Here is a 19,199-nt window from a genome sequence, read left to right on the forward strand (position 1 = left end):
AGATCACGTAAAAATTTTTAAGTGTTAGTTCTACAATTTAAACTGTGCTTTAAAATTCATTTTGCTTAATTTTTAAATATTTCATCCTAAAAACTACTTTCTATTTATTGATTTGACACGCTTTTTAAAAATCTGTATTGATTACTATAATAGCACGCTTTAATTTTCAACATGTTGTAAGGAAAAAATACATTAAATATATGGGTCAAGACTTCTAATAATCGATGTTTAGGTTACTGAAAAAACAAAAAAGTTAAACTATTTTGAGAAAATGTATACTCTCTATGTTTCATACCTACTTTTAAAGTACAAAAGCCGTTATAAATCAAAAAAAAAGTTTTATTCTGTCTAATTAAAGAATATTAATATTACGCTTTACTTTAAAAAGTCTTATTTGTATAAATTAAATTAACAAACATAGTTACAAGATAACATTTATCGATTATTAATTAATATAAACTTTTGTAAAATATTGAATAAGTTATGTAATTTAATTTACAATTAGTTCATTACTGGTTAAAACTCTTAAAACTCAAAGCGGTTAGTTCAAGCTACTTAATATTACTACGAAACATCAAAGTTTATTATAAAGTATCGACAAAACAACTCTGAAACCTTTAGTTGAAAAAAACATAAACCAATAAAGTCTATACACAAAAAGAAAAATTAGGGGCAGTTTAGAAGCTGAAAGTATTTTGAATCGAACAGTGTAGCATCAATCTTATTTTCAAACTTTGCTCTCGAAATATAATTGTTAATAAAAATAAAATCTGTTTAACTTTGAAAAAAGCTTTAAAATAAACTGAAAAACCTACTATTTAATATTAAAAGTTTATGAAGTAGACAGATTTATTATGATTTTGTTTAAATATTTTAACTTTTTTAAATAAAACCTTGCTTTTATGAAAATTTAGAAACACATAGTTTTGACTAGTTTAACTTTTCACTTATATTTTTTTAAATATTATGCTTAAATCAGTTTGATAACAGTTTAGCAAAAACTAAGAGACAATTTATAAAGTGTTAAAATCGCCTGTATAACAAAACAGGCCATTCTTAAACAAAATTAATAAAATATCTGGTGGTAGGTCTTTGGTATTCAATCTTAATTAATTTTCAGATCGAGGCACTTCTAATTATCCGCTTCAATTGTAGATGGTGAGAAATCTAAAATGTTACAATTACACTTTAACTGGTAAATGTTTTGCTGTAATTTTTTATAAAGTTTAGTAATTAATGTTTAACAAAAAATTAAATTTTTAAGAAGTTGTTTCATAGCTAGTACAATAATTTATAAAACATATAAATTTACTGAAGGTAATAACAAGTAATCAGTTTAGAAAAAAGTATTTCTGTATTAAATGTTCCTTCTGATAGTAAAGCCAAAAATAAACATTAAACTTTTTCAAGTAAATTAAACGAAAAGATTTCAAGTACTAATGTTAATTACTATAGTAAAAGTATAGTTAACTATTTTTAGGTTATAAACTTTAATCAAAGCAGCAAAAAGTTCACTCGGCTTTCGTTTTTGTGCCTTTCTAAACTATTTTGTAGCTTCTTATTATTTTTCAATCAAACTATACAAACAAGTGTAAATAGTAATATACTTAATAATTATGTAAATAACAACCGCATCCTTGGAACGCGAAGTCGTCCAAATTGACGTGATCGTCTCCAGCATCCTCAACGTTGTTCACGTGAAACTCCATCCTCCACTCCCCTCTCGCCTTCTCCAAATTCAACTCCACTCTCGCCTCCCTCCATTCTCCCGTGGTAACAACTCCCGCCTCCGATCCCCACAAAACCTCAATTTCCTCTTTGTCCCGATACCGCATTGCTACGGTTAACCGAGGTACCTGGCATTTTGGTGTACAAAAGTTTAAACTTTTCTTGTTTTAAAATTTAATTTTAAGTGCAAAGATCGAAGTGCTACTTAACAAGGCATTATACTTAAGTTTGATTAGTTTCTAATGTTAGAAAGAAATAGTACAGCTTTCCGTATTGCTATGGTTAATCGAGGTACCTGATTTATAAAGGTGAGAATCTATTAAGTTGTTCTTCAGGTAGTTTTTATTTTTAACCATAATGACTGAGATAAATAAGAAACTATTAAATAGTAAAAATAACTTCTTTACTACAGTTTTGGTTAAATACAAGTAAAAGTACAGTAACCTCTCGCATCTTTACGCACTCGTGACGTTACGCACTCACGTTTAGTTACGCATTTTAGAATTCTTAAAAATTCAAAAAAAATATTCATTTTTTTTTAAATAGCACAAATTAGGTTTATTGTATATTTTAAATTTTTAATTTATTTTTAATACTAATTTTCCTCTCTATATCTTTAGACTTTGTAAACTTATGTTCCTTGACTAATTGATAAACATTTAGTTATACCTCAGTATATCAGAAGCTTTGCTAACATTAACAGATTAAATTTAAAGTTCTAAAAGAAGTATGACTGTGTTAAATAATGAAAGTATAATGAAATAATGAGAGTTTAAAACACAAATAAATAATACATCAATTTTGCCCTATATATGACTAAACATATAAAAAAGAAATCTGTTTTGTACCAAATGAGTCACATATAAATAAAGATAAATATTTTTATTATTAAAATTACTAAAATTTTTCTGCAAGAATTATTATTTTATATAAATTAAAAAAAAAATTTTTAATGTATTTATAGCTATATCTTTTATCTTCATTTTTATAAATAAAGTAAACAATTGTTAAAAGTGAAAAAGTCCCCCGTCTGCGTTTAACTATAAGCAATATCGAAAAACAGACATTATAGTAAGTTTAGTTGGTACCTCACGTATCTTTACGATTTCTCGTATCTTTACGCAATTTTTCTGTGGACACAATGTGCGTAAATAAGTGAGAGGTTACTGTATTTGATTCCTAAAGTTTGTAAATATTTTAGCTTTTGTTAAACCTAATCTAATCTAGTTTGTAAGATACTTTAGAATACTCTGAGTTTGTTAGAAAATGACTACCTTAGAAAAATAAAAAAATGATTTTTTTGTTACTTAAACAATAACGCTGGACTTCTATCATATTTCTTTGATTAATTTGATGCTTTTTAAGTTTAACAAAAGTTAAATCTCTGTTTAAATATCATAAAGAAATTTCAATTGTCTGTATTAAGTTTTTTTTGTAATTTTTTATTTAGTTGCGGTACACTTTGCTTTTGTAAAAATTATGTTTGTTAGACTGTGTTGATAACATTTATAAACAAAAAAAGCAAACACAATTTTACAACATAGCTTCTTCCCTTATAGTAGTTAAGACTTTAATTGATAACCAGTTTAAGGCGTAATAAAGTATAGAATTTCTATAAACTAAAATTAAAGCATTTCTTATGAATTTGTGTTTTATTTACACAAAACAAACAAAAAAAGTTCAAGCTCAAATAAGTTTGCATATTTTTTTTTCTAGTCTTTTCTATAACAACTTTTTTCACAAAACTCTATCGTTTAATTTGAAACGTATGTTTTTTAACAAGTGTTTTTAACGTTAATTTGGTTTTTAATTATAAAACAATCTCAAATACCAACTGCTTCACTTACATCAGGTCCGTAAATAAGGTAAATGAAGGTCATGACGCACGAACAGTTGCTATTAGCAACAAGGTATGGACTCCAAAGGGTATTACCCAATCTACCAACTCCCTGAGAAGGCACAAAACTCAAAACGTCACCTCTGCCTGGAATTTTGTAAATTTTTGAATAAATTCGAATTTTCTAATAAAGTTTTATTACTACAAGCAAAACAATTTATAGGTATACTGAAAACTTGATTAAATATTAAAATTACTTTATTAAAAAATAATCAAAAAAATCATATGTATCAAATCAAAGATAAACTAGCTGTCACCTTCTAATTGCTCTTCATCTACCCCGTCCCAATAATAATACTGATATGTGGAATTGTTTGACATGGTCCATCGTAGGTTTGTGCCATTCCAATTGCAAATCGCATCGCTCAAATCGTCTTTGTACTTTATTTCGTAGTCTGCTGTGAATTGACAATCCAGAAAAGTCGAACCTGGTTCGAAGTCTAAGTTAAGTTTTTGTGATTTTAGAACAAGCTATGCATATAAAAGTATATGCGAATTATTTAACGTTTATCTTGTTGAGATATACAAGTACTACTTTGCTTTGGTAATTTAAAAGATAACCTACTTGGCATTTTACAAGCATAACGAAAGTTTATACTAGATTAGCAATTTAGAAATAACAAAGATTACAATTCAAACATCATTCTTTAGTTGCTTTATTACTTTATTACTAAAAGAATATTTAAATAAGTAAATATATTGTAAAACACGTGTAAGTCAGATACCTTGAGTTTCCGATGAGCAACTAGGTTGTTTGAAATCAACTACAATGTCGTCAATTGCGGCAAACATCGTCGAATTTGTTGACTTTGAACTTGCCTTTGCTTTTAATACAATCTGTAAATAACTTGTTAGTATACTGAGATTTATGCTTTTTTTTAATTTCTTTCAACTTCATCATGAACTAAAATAAAATTGACAAAGTTGCATTGAAATTATTTCAAGCATACAAAATTAAAGACTTCAAAAGAACTATTTCTAATTTTAAAACAAGTTACTAAGGATTTTCGAAATGAATTTCCATTTGATTTTTTTCTAAAGTATCGATTTTTATGTTACGTTTATTGAAAAACCGTAAGTTTTTTACGAAAAGTTTGTAAAAGTCAAATTCTTCCAAATAGGTAACTTAAAAAAAACATTTTTGTTTGTTATATGTATTTAATATACCTAAGTAACTTTAATTTACCATAAACAAAACTTTCAAATAAAACAACACTTACGTGAAAGCTATGAAAATGTGACGGCACTTCAATCTGAACTCTGGCAAAAACCCAATTGTTGTATTTTGTAGTTTTATTAAAATTGGTCTCTTGGCCATAAGCCGAACCGTCCCGCAAGTCTTCGGCTTTGAAATTTTCGTCCACCGCAAAAACCGAAAGGCTGCTTCCAAGCGCCACCACGTAGAAAAAAGAAACTTCGACGACGTCAAACCGCCTTTCGATGAGAGGAGAAACGAACAGAGATGACAGCGTTGATGACGTCATGGCGAACCATTTGTGCCGCCCATCGTCGACATACATGCCCCTTTTCACACCGTCGGTGGACTGAACGCGCTCGAAATTTTTCCCTCCCGATCGCAACGCCACCCAGTGGCAGTCGCTCGGAACTTCGAAGTTGCAGCGCATCGGAAATTCGGTTTTGAATCCAGGAATTCCCTTTTCGGTTTTTTTTTTGTTGTGCGACATCTTGTAGAAATGTTTGCAGGGAATGAAGTTGATGGTTGAGTTTGGATCGGAAGACAAAAACGTGAATACGGTTTTTGGAAGGATGAGAAAGATTTTGAAGAAGTTTGCTTGCATTAATTTTTCTGAATTCAAAAAATAAGCTTTTAAAGCGGTCGGTGTGCTTATTATTTTGTTGGGTGGAAAAACGTCAATTTTATGATCATCAGAATCGTTAAGGTGGCTTTTTAAAACAATTAAAACTTGCGCATTTTTAAATGAAAAATGTCTTTCAATTTGCACAGTGAATCCGCAGCATTCTTCAAAATAGTACTCTGGTGACACAAGTGCTTTTGATTCGTCAGTCAAGTTGAAGCCGGTCGCTTTAGATATTTGTTCCATCTCTAATGATAAAAATAATGAACACGGTCAAGTTTTTTTCGATGTTTGTAGCACTTGTATTTAATGATTGAACCGTTATAACTTTTGAATTTTTTGAATTTTTTATAAGCCTTAAATTTTGTTTTAAAGATTTGATTGTAAGTACAGCACATTGTACTGTGACGAATAAAGTTATATTGAGTGAAACAAACCTTTGCTACTTGTGCTTAAATGTTTCCAAACTATTGATATTTTGTTCTGATTATCACGAGGGTCTGGCGTTTTGCTTGAAGGGTTCTTTGGTGCTTTGAAAACATTGTTTTAAGTTTCATATTTTAGAAACTACATAATACAAATATTTTTTTTTCTACTATATAACTTTCTTGTTTTAAATTGCAGTTAAGAATGTTAAAAATGTTTTTATAGGTTTAAAATTTTACCTTTGTTTTATAAGTCGTTTTCAATCTTAAATTTAGTATTTGGTTAAAAAAAGATAACAAAAAATATAACCACTTTTGTAACTAAAAATTTTTAGTAGTACTTAGTTTATAATATAGTTTTCAAAAACTCTTTTTAAAGTTAATCTAACTTGTCTGGACTTTTAAATTATTACATACAAACATTAAACTATACTTTTTTTTAAGTTTCAATCTCCAGACTAAAATTAAATTAACTTCAATAAAAAAACGAAATAAACTCTAGAACGAAGCCAGTACTTAATGTTTTTATTTACTCTTATCCATGAGATCAATTACGTTTGTTTTGAACAGTGCGATTATTTGCCAACAAATACCACGTTCATATTGACATTTTGCTTAACACTAAATGAAATTATTCATTAACAAGAAAATACTAAAACTAAACTCAACGATTCTTCAATCAAAACTTTAAATTCTTGAAACTAAAGTGAAAAGCATTCAAACTTTAAAGTATTTTTTCTAATTCAAACAAGTAGTTTCAGCCTTGTTGCGCTACCACGACTCGAATTTTTTAAATAATTAATGTTGAAAGCAAAGATTCGACCGCACAACGTTGCGAGATAAAAAAGATAAGTTTCAGTCGAAGCAAACAAAAACAAAACTAGAAACAAATCATTTAAACGCTTTTATTCTGTTAAAAGTGTTCTTTTCAGTTTAAAATTCTACTTACTATTTTTTAAGCTAGTTTTTTTTACTACTGATCGAAAAAGTACCTTTCAAGAAAACAACGAGCATTGTAGATAGAAAAAGAAGCAGCAAAAAAGTCACTACAACCGACAGCAAAATTTTTCTGTTGGAACTTAAAACCTTGCTCAGTTTTGACTTTTTTGTTTGGCAGCTGTTGGCATTTTGCGAAGTTAAAAATTGATGCTGCACGGCCAGCTCTGCATCTGCAATCATTTTTGTCATCAGTTAAAATCACACAAAAAATTAAAACTAAATTAACTAAAAAACTTAAGTTTTTTCTTAGAAAAGATGTATATAACTTTAAACACGCTATTTGTAAGGAATATAACACACTGTAAAGTTGAAAAATAAGCTTGAAACATTTGCTAATTTTTAAGCGTTATTCAAACATAAACTATCATGTAAATGATTTTTATAAATAAAAATATGTTAAAACTGAAAAGATATGTACCTTTTATTTTAAAAAAATTTGAAATTAACCTCGCTGAGGGACTTCACGAATAAAACTTTCGTCTTGTTTGTTGTTTCTTTCCATTTCAAATGACATTTTAGAAATACTATGTTGTTAATTTTTACTTAACTGTAAAATGTATTTTTGTTTTACTGTCATTTATACACAAACATTTATTTTTCTTTAAATTGACTTTTAAGTAAAATAAATGTATTATAGCGATTTAAAAAACATTATGTTACCTATAAACGCTTTAATAAAATATAAAATTATGGATTTCCAAATCAAATATTTTTAGCAATACTTTTGACATTTCACTAGTTAACAGCCAAGTCGAGTTATGTAATATTTTTTATTTAGAATTTATTTTAAGCTAATCTACAGCTGTCATTAACTGAAAAATATTCTTAAACATTATTTAAATCTATAATAAACGGGCTTTAGTAATTACAAATATCACTAGTTTTAAAGTCCATATTAGAATAAACTTTTGTTACAGAACTTGGATGTTAAAACACATTTCAAATGCTTATATAACAATTTTATTGGATTCGATATGTAATTGGAATGGATACATAAAAACTACCCAACTACAAACTTAACATATGGAGATTAATTTGTAGCAATAAATAAAACATCTCAGATTAACCTTAGTTTAAGATATTTTTCAGTAAATTTTACGCTTATGAAATATTTTAAATGTTTTTCACGTTTAAAAAAGTTTTATTAAGAGCACTAGTAAAATGCTGAACTAAAAAGCTAAGAGAGTTATTGAAAGTTACAGCTTTTAATTAATTAGTTTCACAAATTATTTAATTTAATTATGATATTTTTCTTTAACAATAATTTTTTTTTGAATATATTGTCTATATAGCTATGAAGAAATAGTTTAAATTAAAAATGTACATTCAATATATTAATAAGCCAAAAAAAAAAGTTTTCCTTTCTGAAACTTTTTATGCAGCTTTCAAAACGAATAAATAAATTCAGTAAACTCAAACATATTTTTATTTATTTTATCATAACTTTTAAATATAAATAGAAGTATTTTTCAAAATACTAATAAAAAGAATCTAAAATTAATGTACATAAAATTACATTATAAAAAGCATAAAACATAAGTTATTTAATGTTATGAATTCGTTACTATTTTAACTTGCTCTCCTGAATTTTAAATCTAATTATTTTTTTTTGTTTTAAGTGATAGTTTTGTTGATACTAATAACTACTTTATTAATTTATTAAATGTTCATAAAATCCGACTTATACTAAAGGTCTACACATGTACTATAACAAAAAAATCTCACGATCTAGAATTTATACTAAACTTTTTTCCTCTATCGTTTGTCGCGTGTGTGTTGAAGCTTTGAAAAAAATTTCTTTTATTGCCTTATCCGATAATTTGACAATTCTGTTACATTTTTTTAAATCTTAAGGTTTTTTTTATTTTAACAACAGTTTGCTTTAATTAGATTAAAGCATTTGCTATTAAATAATTATCTGTATTCAGTATTATTTTCTGTAAAGAGAAGATTAAATACTTAAAACTTTGCGTAAATAAGATTGTTTTTTTACTATAATAACTACTTTAAGCAAAGTTGCGCTACTCATAGTTAAAATAATCAAGAACTAATTAATACACAAAATACCTCCGCTATATTTCAACGTAAGTATAAATTTAATTATGCAATTATGCAATGTAAATGATAAAAAGCTTTTTTTTGAACTGAAACATTTTTAACAAATAGATAATACCTTAAGAAAAGTTACAATACATCTCCGAAAACTAACAATAGTAATAAAAAATAAAACTGACTTTAAATAATCTAACCCTATGATAAATGTTTTAAAAACCTATGAACTAGTTAACTCTGAGTGAATCTAGAAACTTTTTATATTACTTACCAGCACCTTAGTTAAAAAGCTTTCAGAAACCCGATCACTTTTAAAATTTTTAGTCTTACAATTTATAACACGTGATGTCAACACGTTTTCCTGAAGCTGTCAAAAGTTTAACTATAAAAAATAATTTTGAAATAAACTTCCTTGTTATTTATTGTCTTTGAAAACAAATGTCGAAACGCATAAAAAGTTTTTAGTTTATTCAACTTGTTGTCTTCGATATACTTTCACGACTATATTTTGCAAAAATAAAAGTTAAATAAACCTTATTAACTTAGATGATTTTTTTGTATGTTGGGCATAAAGGAAGCTTTTTTTCAAATAGCTTAATCATTGAAGCTTAATATTATAGTTTATTGAACGACAAAACAAGACTTTCAAAATTTTCGGTCCTAGGACCTAGTGCACAAAAAAAATTTTGGTTATCGATTCGCAGATCACAGATACCTTTTAACGTCTTATGATAGCAAAGTGTGCTTAAACTAATAAATGGTTCGTTTAAAATAAACTCACATACCATGCTTAGAATTGAATTTAAAGCATTAACCTAAACCTTTTTTGACAGATAGCATCTTGACATCTATTAATTTATCTTTAATTTATAAAATCATAACTATTGTAGACTTCTACTGTTTAATGCCTCTATACTAGGTAAGTAACTTTAACTACTTAGTATTAAAACACAACTTATTTTTCAATTATTAGAACTTAATAAGATCAATTACAAATGTCTCAGACGAAACACTGTATTATTGAAATTTTTGAAGTTGAATCACTGCTGTGAAAAATTAATACTACTTATTACTTTAGTATTATCATAAAAAACTTGTAAAATATTTATCACTTTAACTTCAACATTGATAAAAGTGTTTTACAAAGTATATATATATATAAGTAGTTATATTTGTTATAGTTAGTTTGTCTTGGACAAGACGTTAAAAGGTATCCAAGAGGTGTGCGACTCGATTCTTCGTGCGCCAGGTCCTAAGACCAAATATTTTGAGCGTCTTTTTTTGTCGTTCAACAAACTCAAATAGTTAATATTAAACATTTTTAAGCTTTCAATAAAATTACAGCTGAAAACTTCCACTTTCATAAAATTACGTCTTTTTATAAATTTAAATTAACTACTGTCAATATATATTCTACTTTTTTAATTTTTTGTTGTCGTTCATTGTAAGTTTTGCTATTATAAGATATTATCGAAATGTTAACTAAATATAAAAAGCACTTTTATTTCTTGCTTGAGTTCCTTTTTTTTTTTGACAAAAAAAACTTTTACAAAAGTTTGACGCATCTAATAAAAATTTTTACCAAAGAAACTACTAAAAAAAAGAATTTTTTTATCCATTAAACATCATATAATCGACTTTTTTAAACACTAAAATTCAGTACTTGCTTAAAGTAGGTTCTTTAATATTTTTTTTTATTAATTAACCTGATGGTTTTTACTGTATGCATTATAAAAACAAACAAAAAAGTTTCATTTTAGACTATTGTTCGAATATTTTTTAAAAACTTGTACAAAAAGAATCAAAATAAAGTAACAACAAAACATGCTTAGCTAAATTATGAAAAAAAACTCATACTCATTTAAACAGGTAGTTTCACAAGGTATAATATTTATTGTTGCAAGTTGTATGTCATGAATCATAAAGTGTAGAAAGCAATTTTTCACATCTATCGTCACGTTTAAACTTCCTTATCAGCGAGGCAATGTGTACTTTGCAGTTTTTAATTGTTTTACTTATCATAGATTAATTATCAGCGTTCTTTAGGTGAACTAGGATATTTCCGTGATTTCGATATTGTTATAATTTAAGGAAAGTTTCTTTCTCATTACACACATTGGTTTTGAATGCGGTTAAGCAAGAGAAAAATACTTGAATATGAATTAACTAAAAACGTTTTTGAGAACTTTTTTTGGTTTGTTATTTAAATTTTTTTATTGTTCTATTTAAACTAAAAACCTAAAGGGTATAATATTTTTAGTTTGTAATTATGTGTTCTAAGAATTAACTAATAAAGCATTTTAGAACTGAAAAATAACGACAATTTTTAATCTTTATATTGATAATCGTTTAGGAAAGTTAAGTATACAGATTTACTTTTAAAATCATGTTAACTTGTGTTTTATAAATTAGACATTATTAATACTTATTGAAATTGATAAATGAAATTAACAACTACACTTCAAAAATATTTTAATATATTAGGTTTTACATTCAAATACAATATAAAGTGTAAAAATAAGACGTTTGCGAAAAATTCAAAAACTTGGATTAATCTAATGTATTAAATTTTTTCTTAAGTAATGTTATTTTAGTAAAATATTAAGAAATAAATCACAACAAAATTAAAAATATTTATAAAACTTTTAGCATTTAGGTTTATTCAAACTTTTCAACTTTGAAACTATCTATAGTTTTTTCATTTATTATAAAAAAAAATTACCTTGACCTAAACTAAAGGCTATTGAAAACTTTCAAAATAAACATTTCAAACAAATACAATAAAGTTAAGGTCACGACAATTAGTTTGTCCTTATATGCAAAAGCTAGTTATAAAAAATTTAAGTACATGAACATTTTTTAATATTTAATTTTATAGATATAAGGTTAGAAAATGTAAATAAAAATGGCTTCTTTTATTTTAGCAGCTTGTTTTAAGTAAATTGCTTGATTTTATCGATTTTAAAAAATTGTTAAGTTTAGTTTTTTTGAGACCTAGTTAATTTTTCAATTATAAAATTTTAACTAAGTTAAACTTATAACGAGGTAAAAACTAACTTTTACATAGCAAGTTTTATGTACAAAAGTTTTTAAACTTGCCCTAACTATGAGTAAAGTTTTGTTATACAAAAACACTTGTAAATTTTATAGATTTAATTTATATTAATGTAAAGATTTTTGTTCAGTATATAGTTAAATGTTTAAAAGTACAATCAATCTTAGTTTTTTTAATGTTACTTTTACCATTTAGGCTATAATACTGTAAAATTCTCGACAAATTTAGTAATTTACTTTTGTACTTATAAGATGTTTTTTATTATACCCTATACTTAATGATGAGTGGTTGATAACTAAGTGACGTAAATAGTAGCATTTATTTAAAACTTTCCTGCTGGTTTTAAAGCATCAGAAAAATTAAGTACATACAATAATTAGAAGGTCTATACCTAAACTTATTTTTCATTAGGCCGCCTTTAAGAAATAAAAAAGCTATGACCCCTCCGACAAAAGTTCTCAAAAAACTACACTTAAATACGCCTAAGATCTTTTTTTCGCTCTTCATCATCAACTCAAGAATATCAATTGTAAGTAAAATTAAGGCCCAATCAAATTAGGGTCTATCAAATTATTGCTTCATAACCCCTTTACTACTCACATCCCCTATTTCCAGCTTATGTACCCTATATTTCTGAAATGACCCCAAAGGGGGCCATATGACCTGCTTTGAGAAACCCTCGTTTAAAAGGGCAAAAACAATAGACTGCTAAAACCATATGGATTACAAAAGACCCTCTCATTAGTTTAAGGTTTTATAGTTTCCGTCGATTTATAGGAAATAGTAGACCGACGTTGCAATATGATTACAATATACTTAATTATGCAAATCACATGCTTTTTACAACCATTTGTGATTTTTTTTGCTACGTGGCAAATTTTTAAAGTTTACATAATTTCTGTAATTCTGTTGTATTATTTGCTTTTGTTAAATAAAACTTGTACAGTAACCTCTCGCTTATTTACGCACATTGTGTCCACAGAATAAATCCGTAAAGATACGAGAGATCGTAAAGATATGAGAGGTACCAGATATACTTACCATAATGACTGTTTTTTGATATTGCTTCTAGTTAAAAGCAGACTGGGGACTTTTCCGTTTTTAATAATTTATTTACTTTATTTATAAATATGAAAACAAAAGATAAAACTATACAAATGTTAATAAAAAGGACTTAAATTTGTATAAAATAATAATACTTGTAGAATTTTTTTTTCTAATTTTAATGATATGTAGATTTTATCTTTATTTATATGTGACTTATTTGAAACTTAAAATTTATATTCTATTCTACTTAGAAAATTCAATTTATATTTAAGCATTTGCTTACAATTAAGAAATTGTGTGGTGTCTATATTAAAATTTGTTTATATAGCTATTTACAAAAATATGCATTTGGTGCCGTAATGGATTTCTTCTTTTGAACAAAAATATATAAAATATAGAAAAATAGTTAACAAAAATTGTTTATGGTTTATTAGATTTCTTTTTTAGATGTTTGTTCATATATAGGTCAAGAGTGCTGTATAATTTGTTTATGTTTTCGACTCTAATTATTTCATTATACTTTCATTGTTTAACACAGTCATATTTCTTTCAGAATATTAATTTAATCTCTTATGGTTAACAAAATTTTTGATATACTTACTACTGAGTGTATCAGAATGTATACAACTAAATGTTTATCAATTAGTCAAGGAACATAGGTTTACAAAGTCTAAAGATATAGAGAGGTGAGTTAGCATTTAAAAACATATTTAGAATCTAAAATTTGCAATAAAACTAATTTGTGCAATATTTAAAAAAATTAAAGTTTCTATTTTTATATTTTTTTGAATTCTAAAATGCGTAACTAAACGAGAGTGCGTAACGTCAAGAGTGCGTAAAGATGCGAGAGGTTACTGTAGTTATTAAAGTTAAGTTTTGCTTAATATTAAAAAGAATTGGGGATCTTCTTAGTTTTAACAACAAACAAGTGGTTATTTTAAATTACAAGACATTGACATAAACTGTCGCAGAAACTTTATTTTTATGGTTTTAAGTAAATGCCAAATACTAAAAAATGATTAGGCACTGTTTATTTTGATAACTTTAAGGTCTAAAAAAATACGAAAAAGTCATACTTATAATGTATCTTGTTTGTTATTATTAGTTTGCAAAATATAGTTAAACTTTGTTTATTGTTTTCAAATCACAAAACTACAAAAAAAGTTTTAAATAAAAAAAGGTAACTTAAGACCAAAAGAAACAAACTCCAACTAATTATTAATAATATTTAAATCAGTAAAATTTATTCAATGAAAATATTTATGATAGCAAGAAGAATTAAAAAAAAAGAAACTTTGTACTAAATTTTCTGTATCAATATTGTAGAATACATAATAAATATGTAAAATTAAAATGTGTTTTTTATGAAGAGATTAAAGTCGTTAAAAACATTTTATACGTTTAAGGTCGCTAGTACAAGTTTTAAAATGTCAGAAAAAATATTTACTTTTTGTTTTTCCAAAAACTTTTGATTGTTTTTAAAAAACATTTTTTGTAATCACTGTAACTATTTAAATTTTCTTTTTAACAATTAAAACTTTACATCACGCTAGTTCAATGTTCAATTTGTTATGTTTAAATTTTCTAGAGCGATTTATCTAAAAAACTTTTGTAATTTTCAATTTTCCGAATTTCCAAAAACTTTTGATAATATTTTTTTAATCACTGTAACCATTTAAGTATTATCTTTTATGAGTTTAAACAAGGGTTAACCAAAAAGGTTATAAGCTGCAAAGGGAGATGTGAGTAGTAAAGGAGTCATAGGGAGACTATAATTTGATTCGTCCTAATTTGATAAGGCCACAAGTTGGCTTACACTAGATATTTCGGAGTTGATGATGAAAAAAAAGGTATTAGACTTATTTAAGGGTAGTTTTAAAACTTATGCTAGATGATATGTGAAAACTTCAGAAATTTAGGGGGCTATAAGCTGTCGAAAGGGGAGACACAAAGCCATAATTTGCCTAGATTTTCTAGAGTTGGTGATAAAAAAAAAAGTTTTGGCGTATTTTAGGGTAGTTTTTTTAGAAATCGTGTCGGAAGGGCATAGATTTTTTTAATCCTTTTAAGGGGTCTTTGAAAAAAATTTTTAGGAAATCCTGGTTTAAACCAACATAGATTATTGGTTACTTAATAACTTGTACGGTTATTGTGTACTTTGTATACACACTATAACCCATAATTAATTTAGACTTAACTTATACTAATTATACTGAAGGGTACTAAATGCTACTCTACGTACTATTGCTATACTCTATGCCACTTTTAACATCTTGTCCTGGACAAACTGTTAAAAGGTATCCGTGAGTCTGACCCGATAACCGAAAGGTTCTTCATGCACCAGGTCCTAGGACCAAATATTTTGAGCGTCTTTTTTATCGTTCAATAAACTATACTCTATACTACTTATACAAACTATGAATGACAAATGAGTGGTTATACTTTTTATAAAAAAACAGATGCAAACACTAAAATGTATGCATAAATATTAATGTTAAGAATAATATGCTTTAGAAATTGCCTGGGATGGTATCAAAACCTTAAAAAACAGTTTTAATTTCAGAGAAAGGTAGTTAAGAACGTATAAAATAAAATTATTCTAAACTACTAGGAATTTTAATCGATATATAAGTATTAGAAGTAAACATTGTTAAATAAAAACAAAGAAATAACATAGTCCTAATATCTAAAACTTCATGTTGACTCTAGCCTGCTGCGGTAAAATTGTGGCTCGAATGACTCACTGAGGAGTATATATATGACTATACAGTGTCGAGCACATGAGTTGTTGCATTATCAGGGTTCCCACAGATCAAGCTGAGAAAAATTTCCTGACTTTTTCCTAAAATTTTCCTGACTTTTCTAAATCAAACTCTTAATTTAGATTTATTCTAAAATACATAATCTAACACTTTAAACTATATAAAACTTTCAATCAAATTTTAATACAGGTTAAAAAAACAGTTTTTTTTTTCTGAAATCAATCATCAAACTTCCATTACATCACTTGGACCATCTGTGTATGATTAATTTATTTACAAAAAAAAGCTCTATTAGCAAAATACATGTATTATTACCTTATAAACCAGTTTGTCTGTAAAACAGTTTTCTGAAAAAAGAAACAACTTTTTAGCATTTCCTAACATAAATGTGTCTAAATAATCGAAAGGACATATAAGGAACTTTTACAATTAAAACCTTAAATTATTAGTATTGTTTATTGAACGATAAAAAAAAGCACTCAAAAATTTTGGTCTAAAGACCTGGTGTACAAAGGAACCTTTCGGTTATCGAGTCGTACACCACATGCTTATAAAGTTTCTTACGAGCTAGTACACATAGTTTTTTTTATCATTTAAATCTTTAGTAATAAATTTTAATGAACTTTTACAACTAAAACTTTAAAACAATAACGAACTTTTACAATTAAAACCTTAAAACCATAAAGAACTTAATCAAACACTGTTTTTTTTAATATATGTATTAAATTTAGTTCCTCCGTTTTTTTATTAGCACTTCAACCTCTTCATCTAATGAAGATATAGTTTCCTTCATCTGGTCTGCGTTCCGCTTCATTTTCCTGGCAGTTAAAACCATTTGCCTCATTTTATTCAAATCGTTCTCATCTGCTGCTCCTACATTTGTCGAAGATAACCTTTTCTCTAAATGAAGCCAGAATTTGTTGGCTTCATTTCTTTTCTTTTTGCACTCATTCATTTCTACCTCCAGTTTTGCTGCCTCTGATTCCTCTACATCCTCCATCTCTTCCTGCCTTTGTTCTTTTAAAAACGCTTAATACCTGTATAAATAAAACAATTTATTTATTAAAAGTATGCTCAAACGAATTTTAATCATAAAATATTACTCTAAAACTAAAACGTAACACTCTAAAAATAGAACATACCTGGATCTTGCGGCGGCTACCAACATCTGCATATCTTTCGAGACGTTGACTTAATATGGTTCTAGTTTGTAAGCATACATGTAATCTCTAATTATTCTTCTAGGTGTAATAGTTTTTTTTTCATGTTATTTTCAAGCAGAGTTTTGTTAATATTAAACCCTCGTTCGACCTCAGCCTGGTCATTGTGCAACACAAATAATGATTGCAACATTTTTCCGAGAGAAGATTTGGTAGGAACTTCCAATGTTTCAAAATAAAACTGGTCCAAACGATCTTGACTTTGCTTGAAGCTGTTGAACTTTAAGACATTCATTGGCAATTCATCAAAGTTCTAAATTGATCAATGCTAGCATCAGCTTCAGTGTTGGATCACATTTTTTGCTTTGTTAAGGATTGCAAAATATTGGCAAAACGCTTAACAACAATTATGAATCCTAATTTTTCAAGGCTATACGGATTTAGGCATGACATATTCTTTACAAATGTAGTTCCAATAGCTATTCTGCTCCGGAGATTTTCAACCGCTTTTATAACAAATAATCTTTTATGAAATTTAAGACCTTTTGTTCCTCAACTAGGTCTTTTTTCTTCACAACTAAGATCAAGGGCAGGCTTTAGGGAAGCTTAATTATTCAATTTATTCTTGAACAACTGAAGAAGGCTTAGGTTCGAAACTATCCCGTCTTTCATAAAGATACACAGCAAATTAGTTACCAAGCACGAAATGTCCTCATGCATAAAGGCAACAATAGGCACTCTGGTACAATGTCAAAAAAAGGTTGCATGAGAGATGCTACATAACTAATGAAATGCATCTTAACTAAGACAAGATCATCAGCCACAGCATCCCTTACGACTTTATGCTTACAATAACTGCGTTTTCAAGTAGGGTACTTGTTTAACATGTTAATAGAAAAATTATGCAGTTTTATATAGGATATTTCATTAATTTATACCAGATGAAGGCATTAGAAATTAAATAATTGTGTAAAATTCTTAGAAAGTTTTGCATTATTATTCTGACTTTAAAAGATTTTTTTACCATTTGAAGGCTTTGGAATATAACGGATTTTGTAAATTTAAACTGACAAAATCTGAATTTTTTTTAATTTCCTGACTTTTTTTCATAAACCCTAATTTTTTTTCTGATTCTTAGTCATTTTTATTTAGTTTATCCTGACCTTGTTGCAACCCTGGCATAATAACTCTTAATTTTTTTCTTAACTGTTGTTTTACTTTAGTTGCATCAGTAACTATGACACTCGACATAACAAAACTTAAGATTTAATATTCAAACATAGTAAATGAAAAATGTCATTTCATTACCAATATTAAGAAATATAAGTATTGATTTATCATTTTTAACGTTAATTTAGTGTCTATGTTATTTTACATACTTAAGTGCACTTACTAAACTACTTTTTTTAATCCGAACTTTGTTAAACCATTATGTTTTGCAAATATACCTGTACAAAGAAGTATACATTTTAAAACCTTTATAACACTGCGACTGTTTTAAAATATTTAAAAATAAGTTGACTTTAACTTATACACTAGGTCACTAGAAACCTTAGACTTAAACTTTAAATTATTTGATTTAAATCATTTGACGTGCACCAAACTATTCAACTGCTAAATAATTAAAACTTATATTTTTATGTCTCATGAGAAAAAACTAAAATCTATTTTATAAAGAAAAAGTTAGTCTGAATGATGATCAGTATTTAAGAAATCATTTATTTAGTGCAGAGGTCGGGAGAATATGACCCGCAAGGCGTAAATTTACGGCCTGTGAGGTATTATTAATTTGTCAGCTAGAAACATCTTTTCTATAACAAGAGCTTCTAATGGTGAAAATTCTAGCTAGGCTCATAAACAGTTATTATACTAGTGCTATAAATTGCTTATGTCATTTATTTTGTAGTAGTATTTTGTCATTGAACATTCCTTTTATTTTAAATAACTGTAGCCGAAGACTTTTTTTCTAGAGAGCAAACTCGCGAGTAACTTTTTAAATAGTCGGTTACTTACAAAATCTGCCGTCTGATTCAGTAGAGTTATAATCTTTACGCCTGATATACACAAATCAACTATTTAGAGTTTTTTATGTAAATTTATATGAGCAAGTTTTTTCAAATAAAGTTAAAATTTTTCTTAGTGAGCTGCAGATCACTTTTGAGAAAAATAATTGAAAACTTTGTGAAATAGTAAAATTTAAGAATTTTTTATTACAATAAATAACTAAATTATTTTATATTGCAAGATTAAAATTTAA

At 26.8% G+C, this 19,199-nt stretch overlaps 1 protein-coding gene across 1 annotated transcript; it reads right to left on the minus strand.

The window, feature by feature from the left end:
- Positions 1 to 958: 958 nt before the first annotated feature.
- LOC145829682 (uncharacterized) lies at positions 959 to 7,414 on the minus strand. The gene is made up of 9 exons (XM_082937538.1): positions 7,314 to 7,414; positions 6,860 to 7,036; positions 5,880 to 5,972; positions 4,846 to 5,690; positions 4,351 to 4,462; positions 3,883 to 4,053; positions 3,576 to 3,712; positions 1,631 to 1,856; positions 959 to 1,167 (listed from the first exon to the last, which is right to left on the minus strand). Exons 1-9 carry the CDS (start codon positions 7,378 to 7,380, stop codon positions 1,133 to 1,135), a joined length of 1,863 nt encoding a protein of 620 aa, XP_082793664.1. The 5' UTR covers positions 7,381 to 7,414; the 3' UTR covers positions 959 to 1,132.
- Positions 7,415 to 19,199: the final 11,785 nt, after the last annotated feature.

The sequence above is a fragment of the Thalia democratica genome, chromosome 2 (genome assembly GCF_965202585.1).
Source record: "Thalia democratica chromosome 2, ktThaDemo2.hap1.1, whole genome shotgun sequence".
In the NCBI taxonomy this organism is placed as follows: Eukaryota; Metazoa; Chordata; class Thaliacea; order Salpida; family Salpidae; genus Thalia; species Thalia democratica.

What these genes read in the sequence shown, in the direction of transcription:
- LOC145829682 (XM_082937538.1), bottom strand. Translation starts at nt 7,380, where the DNA reads ATGTCATTTGAAATGGAAAGAAACAACAAACAAGACGAAAGTTTTATT. An exon ending in TCGTGAAGTCCCTCAGCGAG is followed by an intron (nt 7,037 to 7,313) that starts GTTAATTTCAAA and finishes AAATGATTGCAG; the next exon opens with ATGCAGAGCTGGCCGTGCAG. An exon ending in CACATTTTCATAGCTTTCAC is followed by an intron (nt 4,463 to 4,845) that starts GTAAGTGTTGTT and finishes AGTTATTTACAG; the next exon opens with ATTGTATTAAAAGCAAAGGC.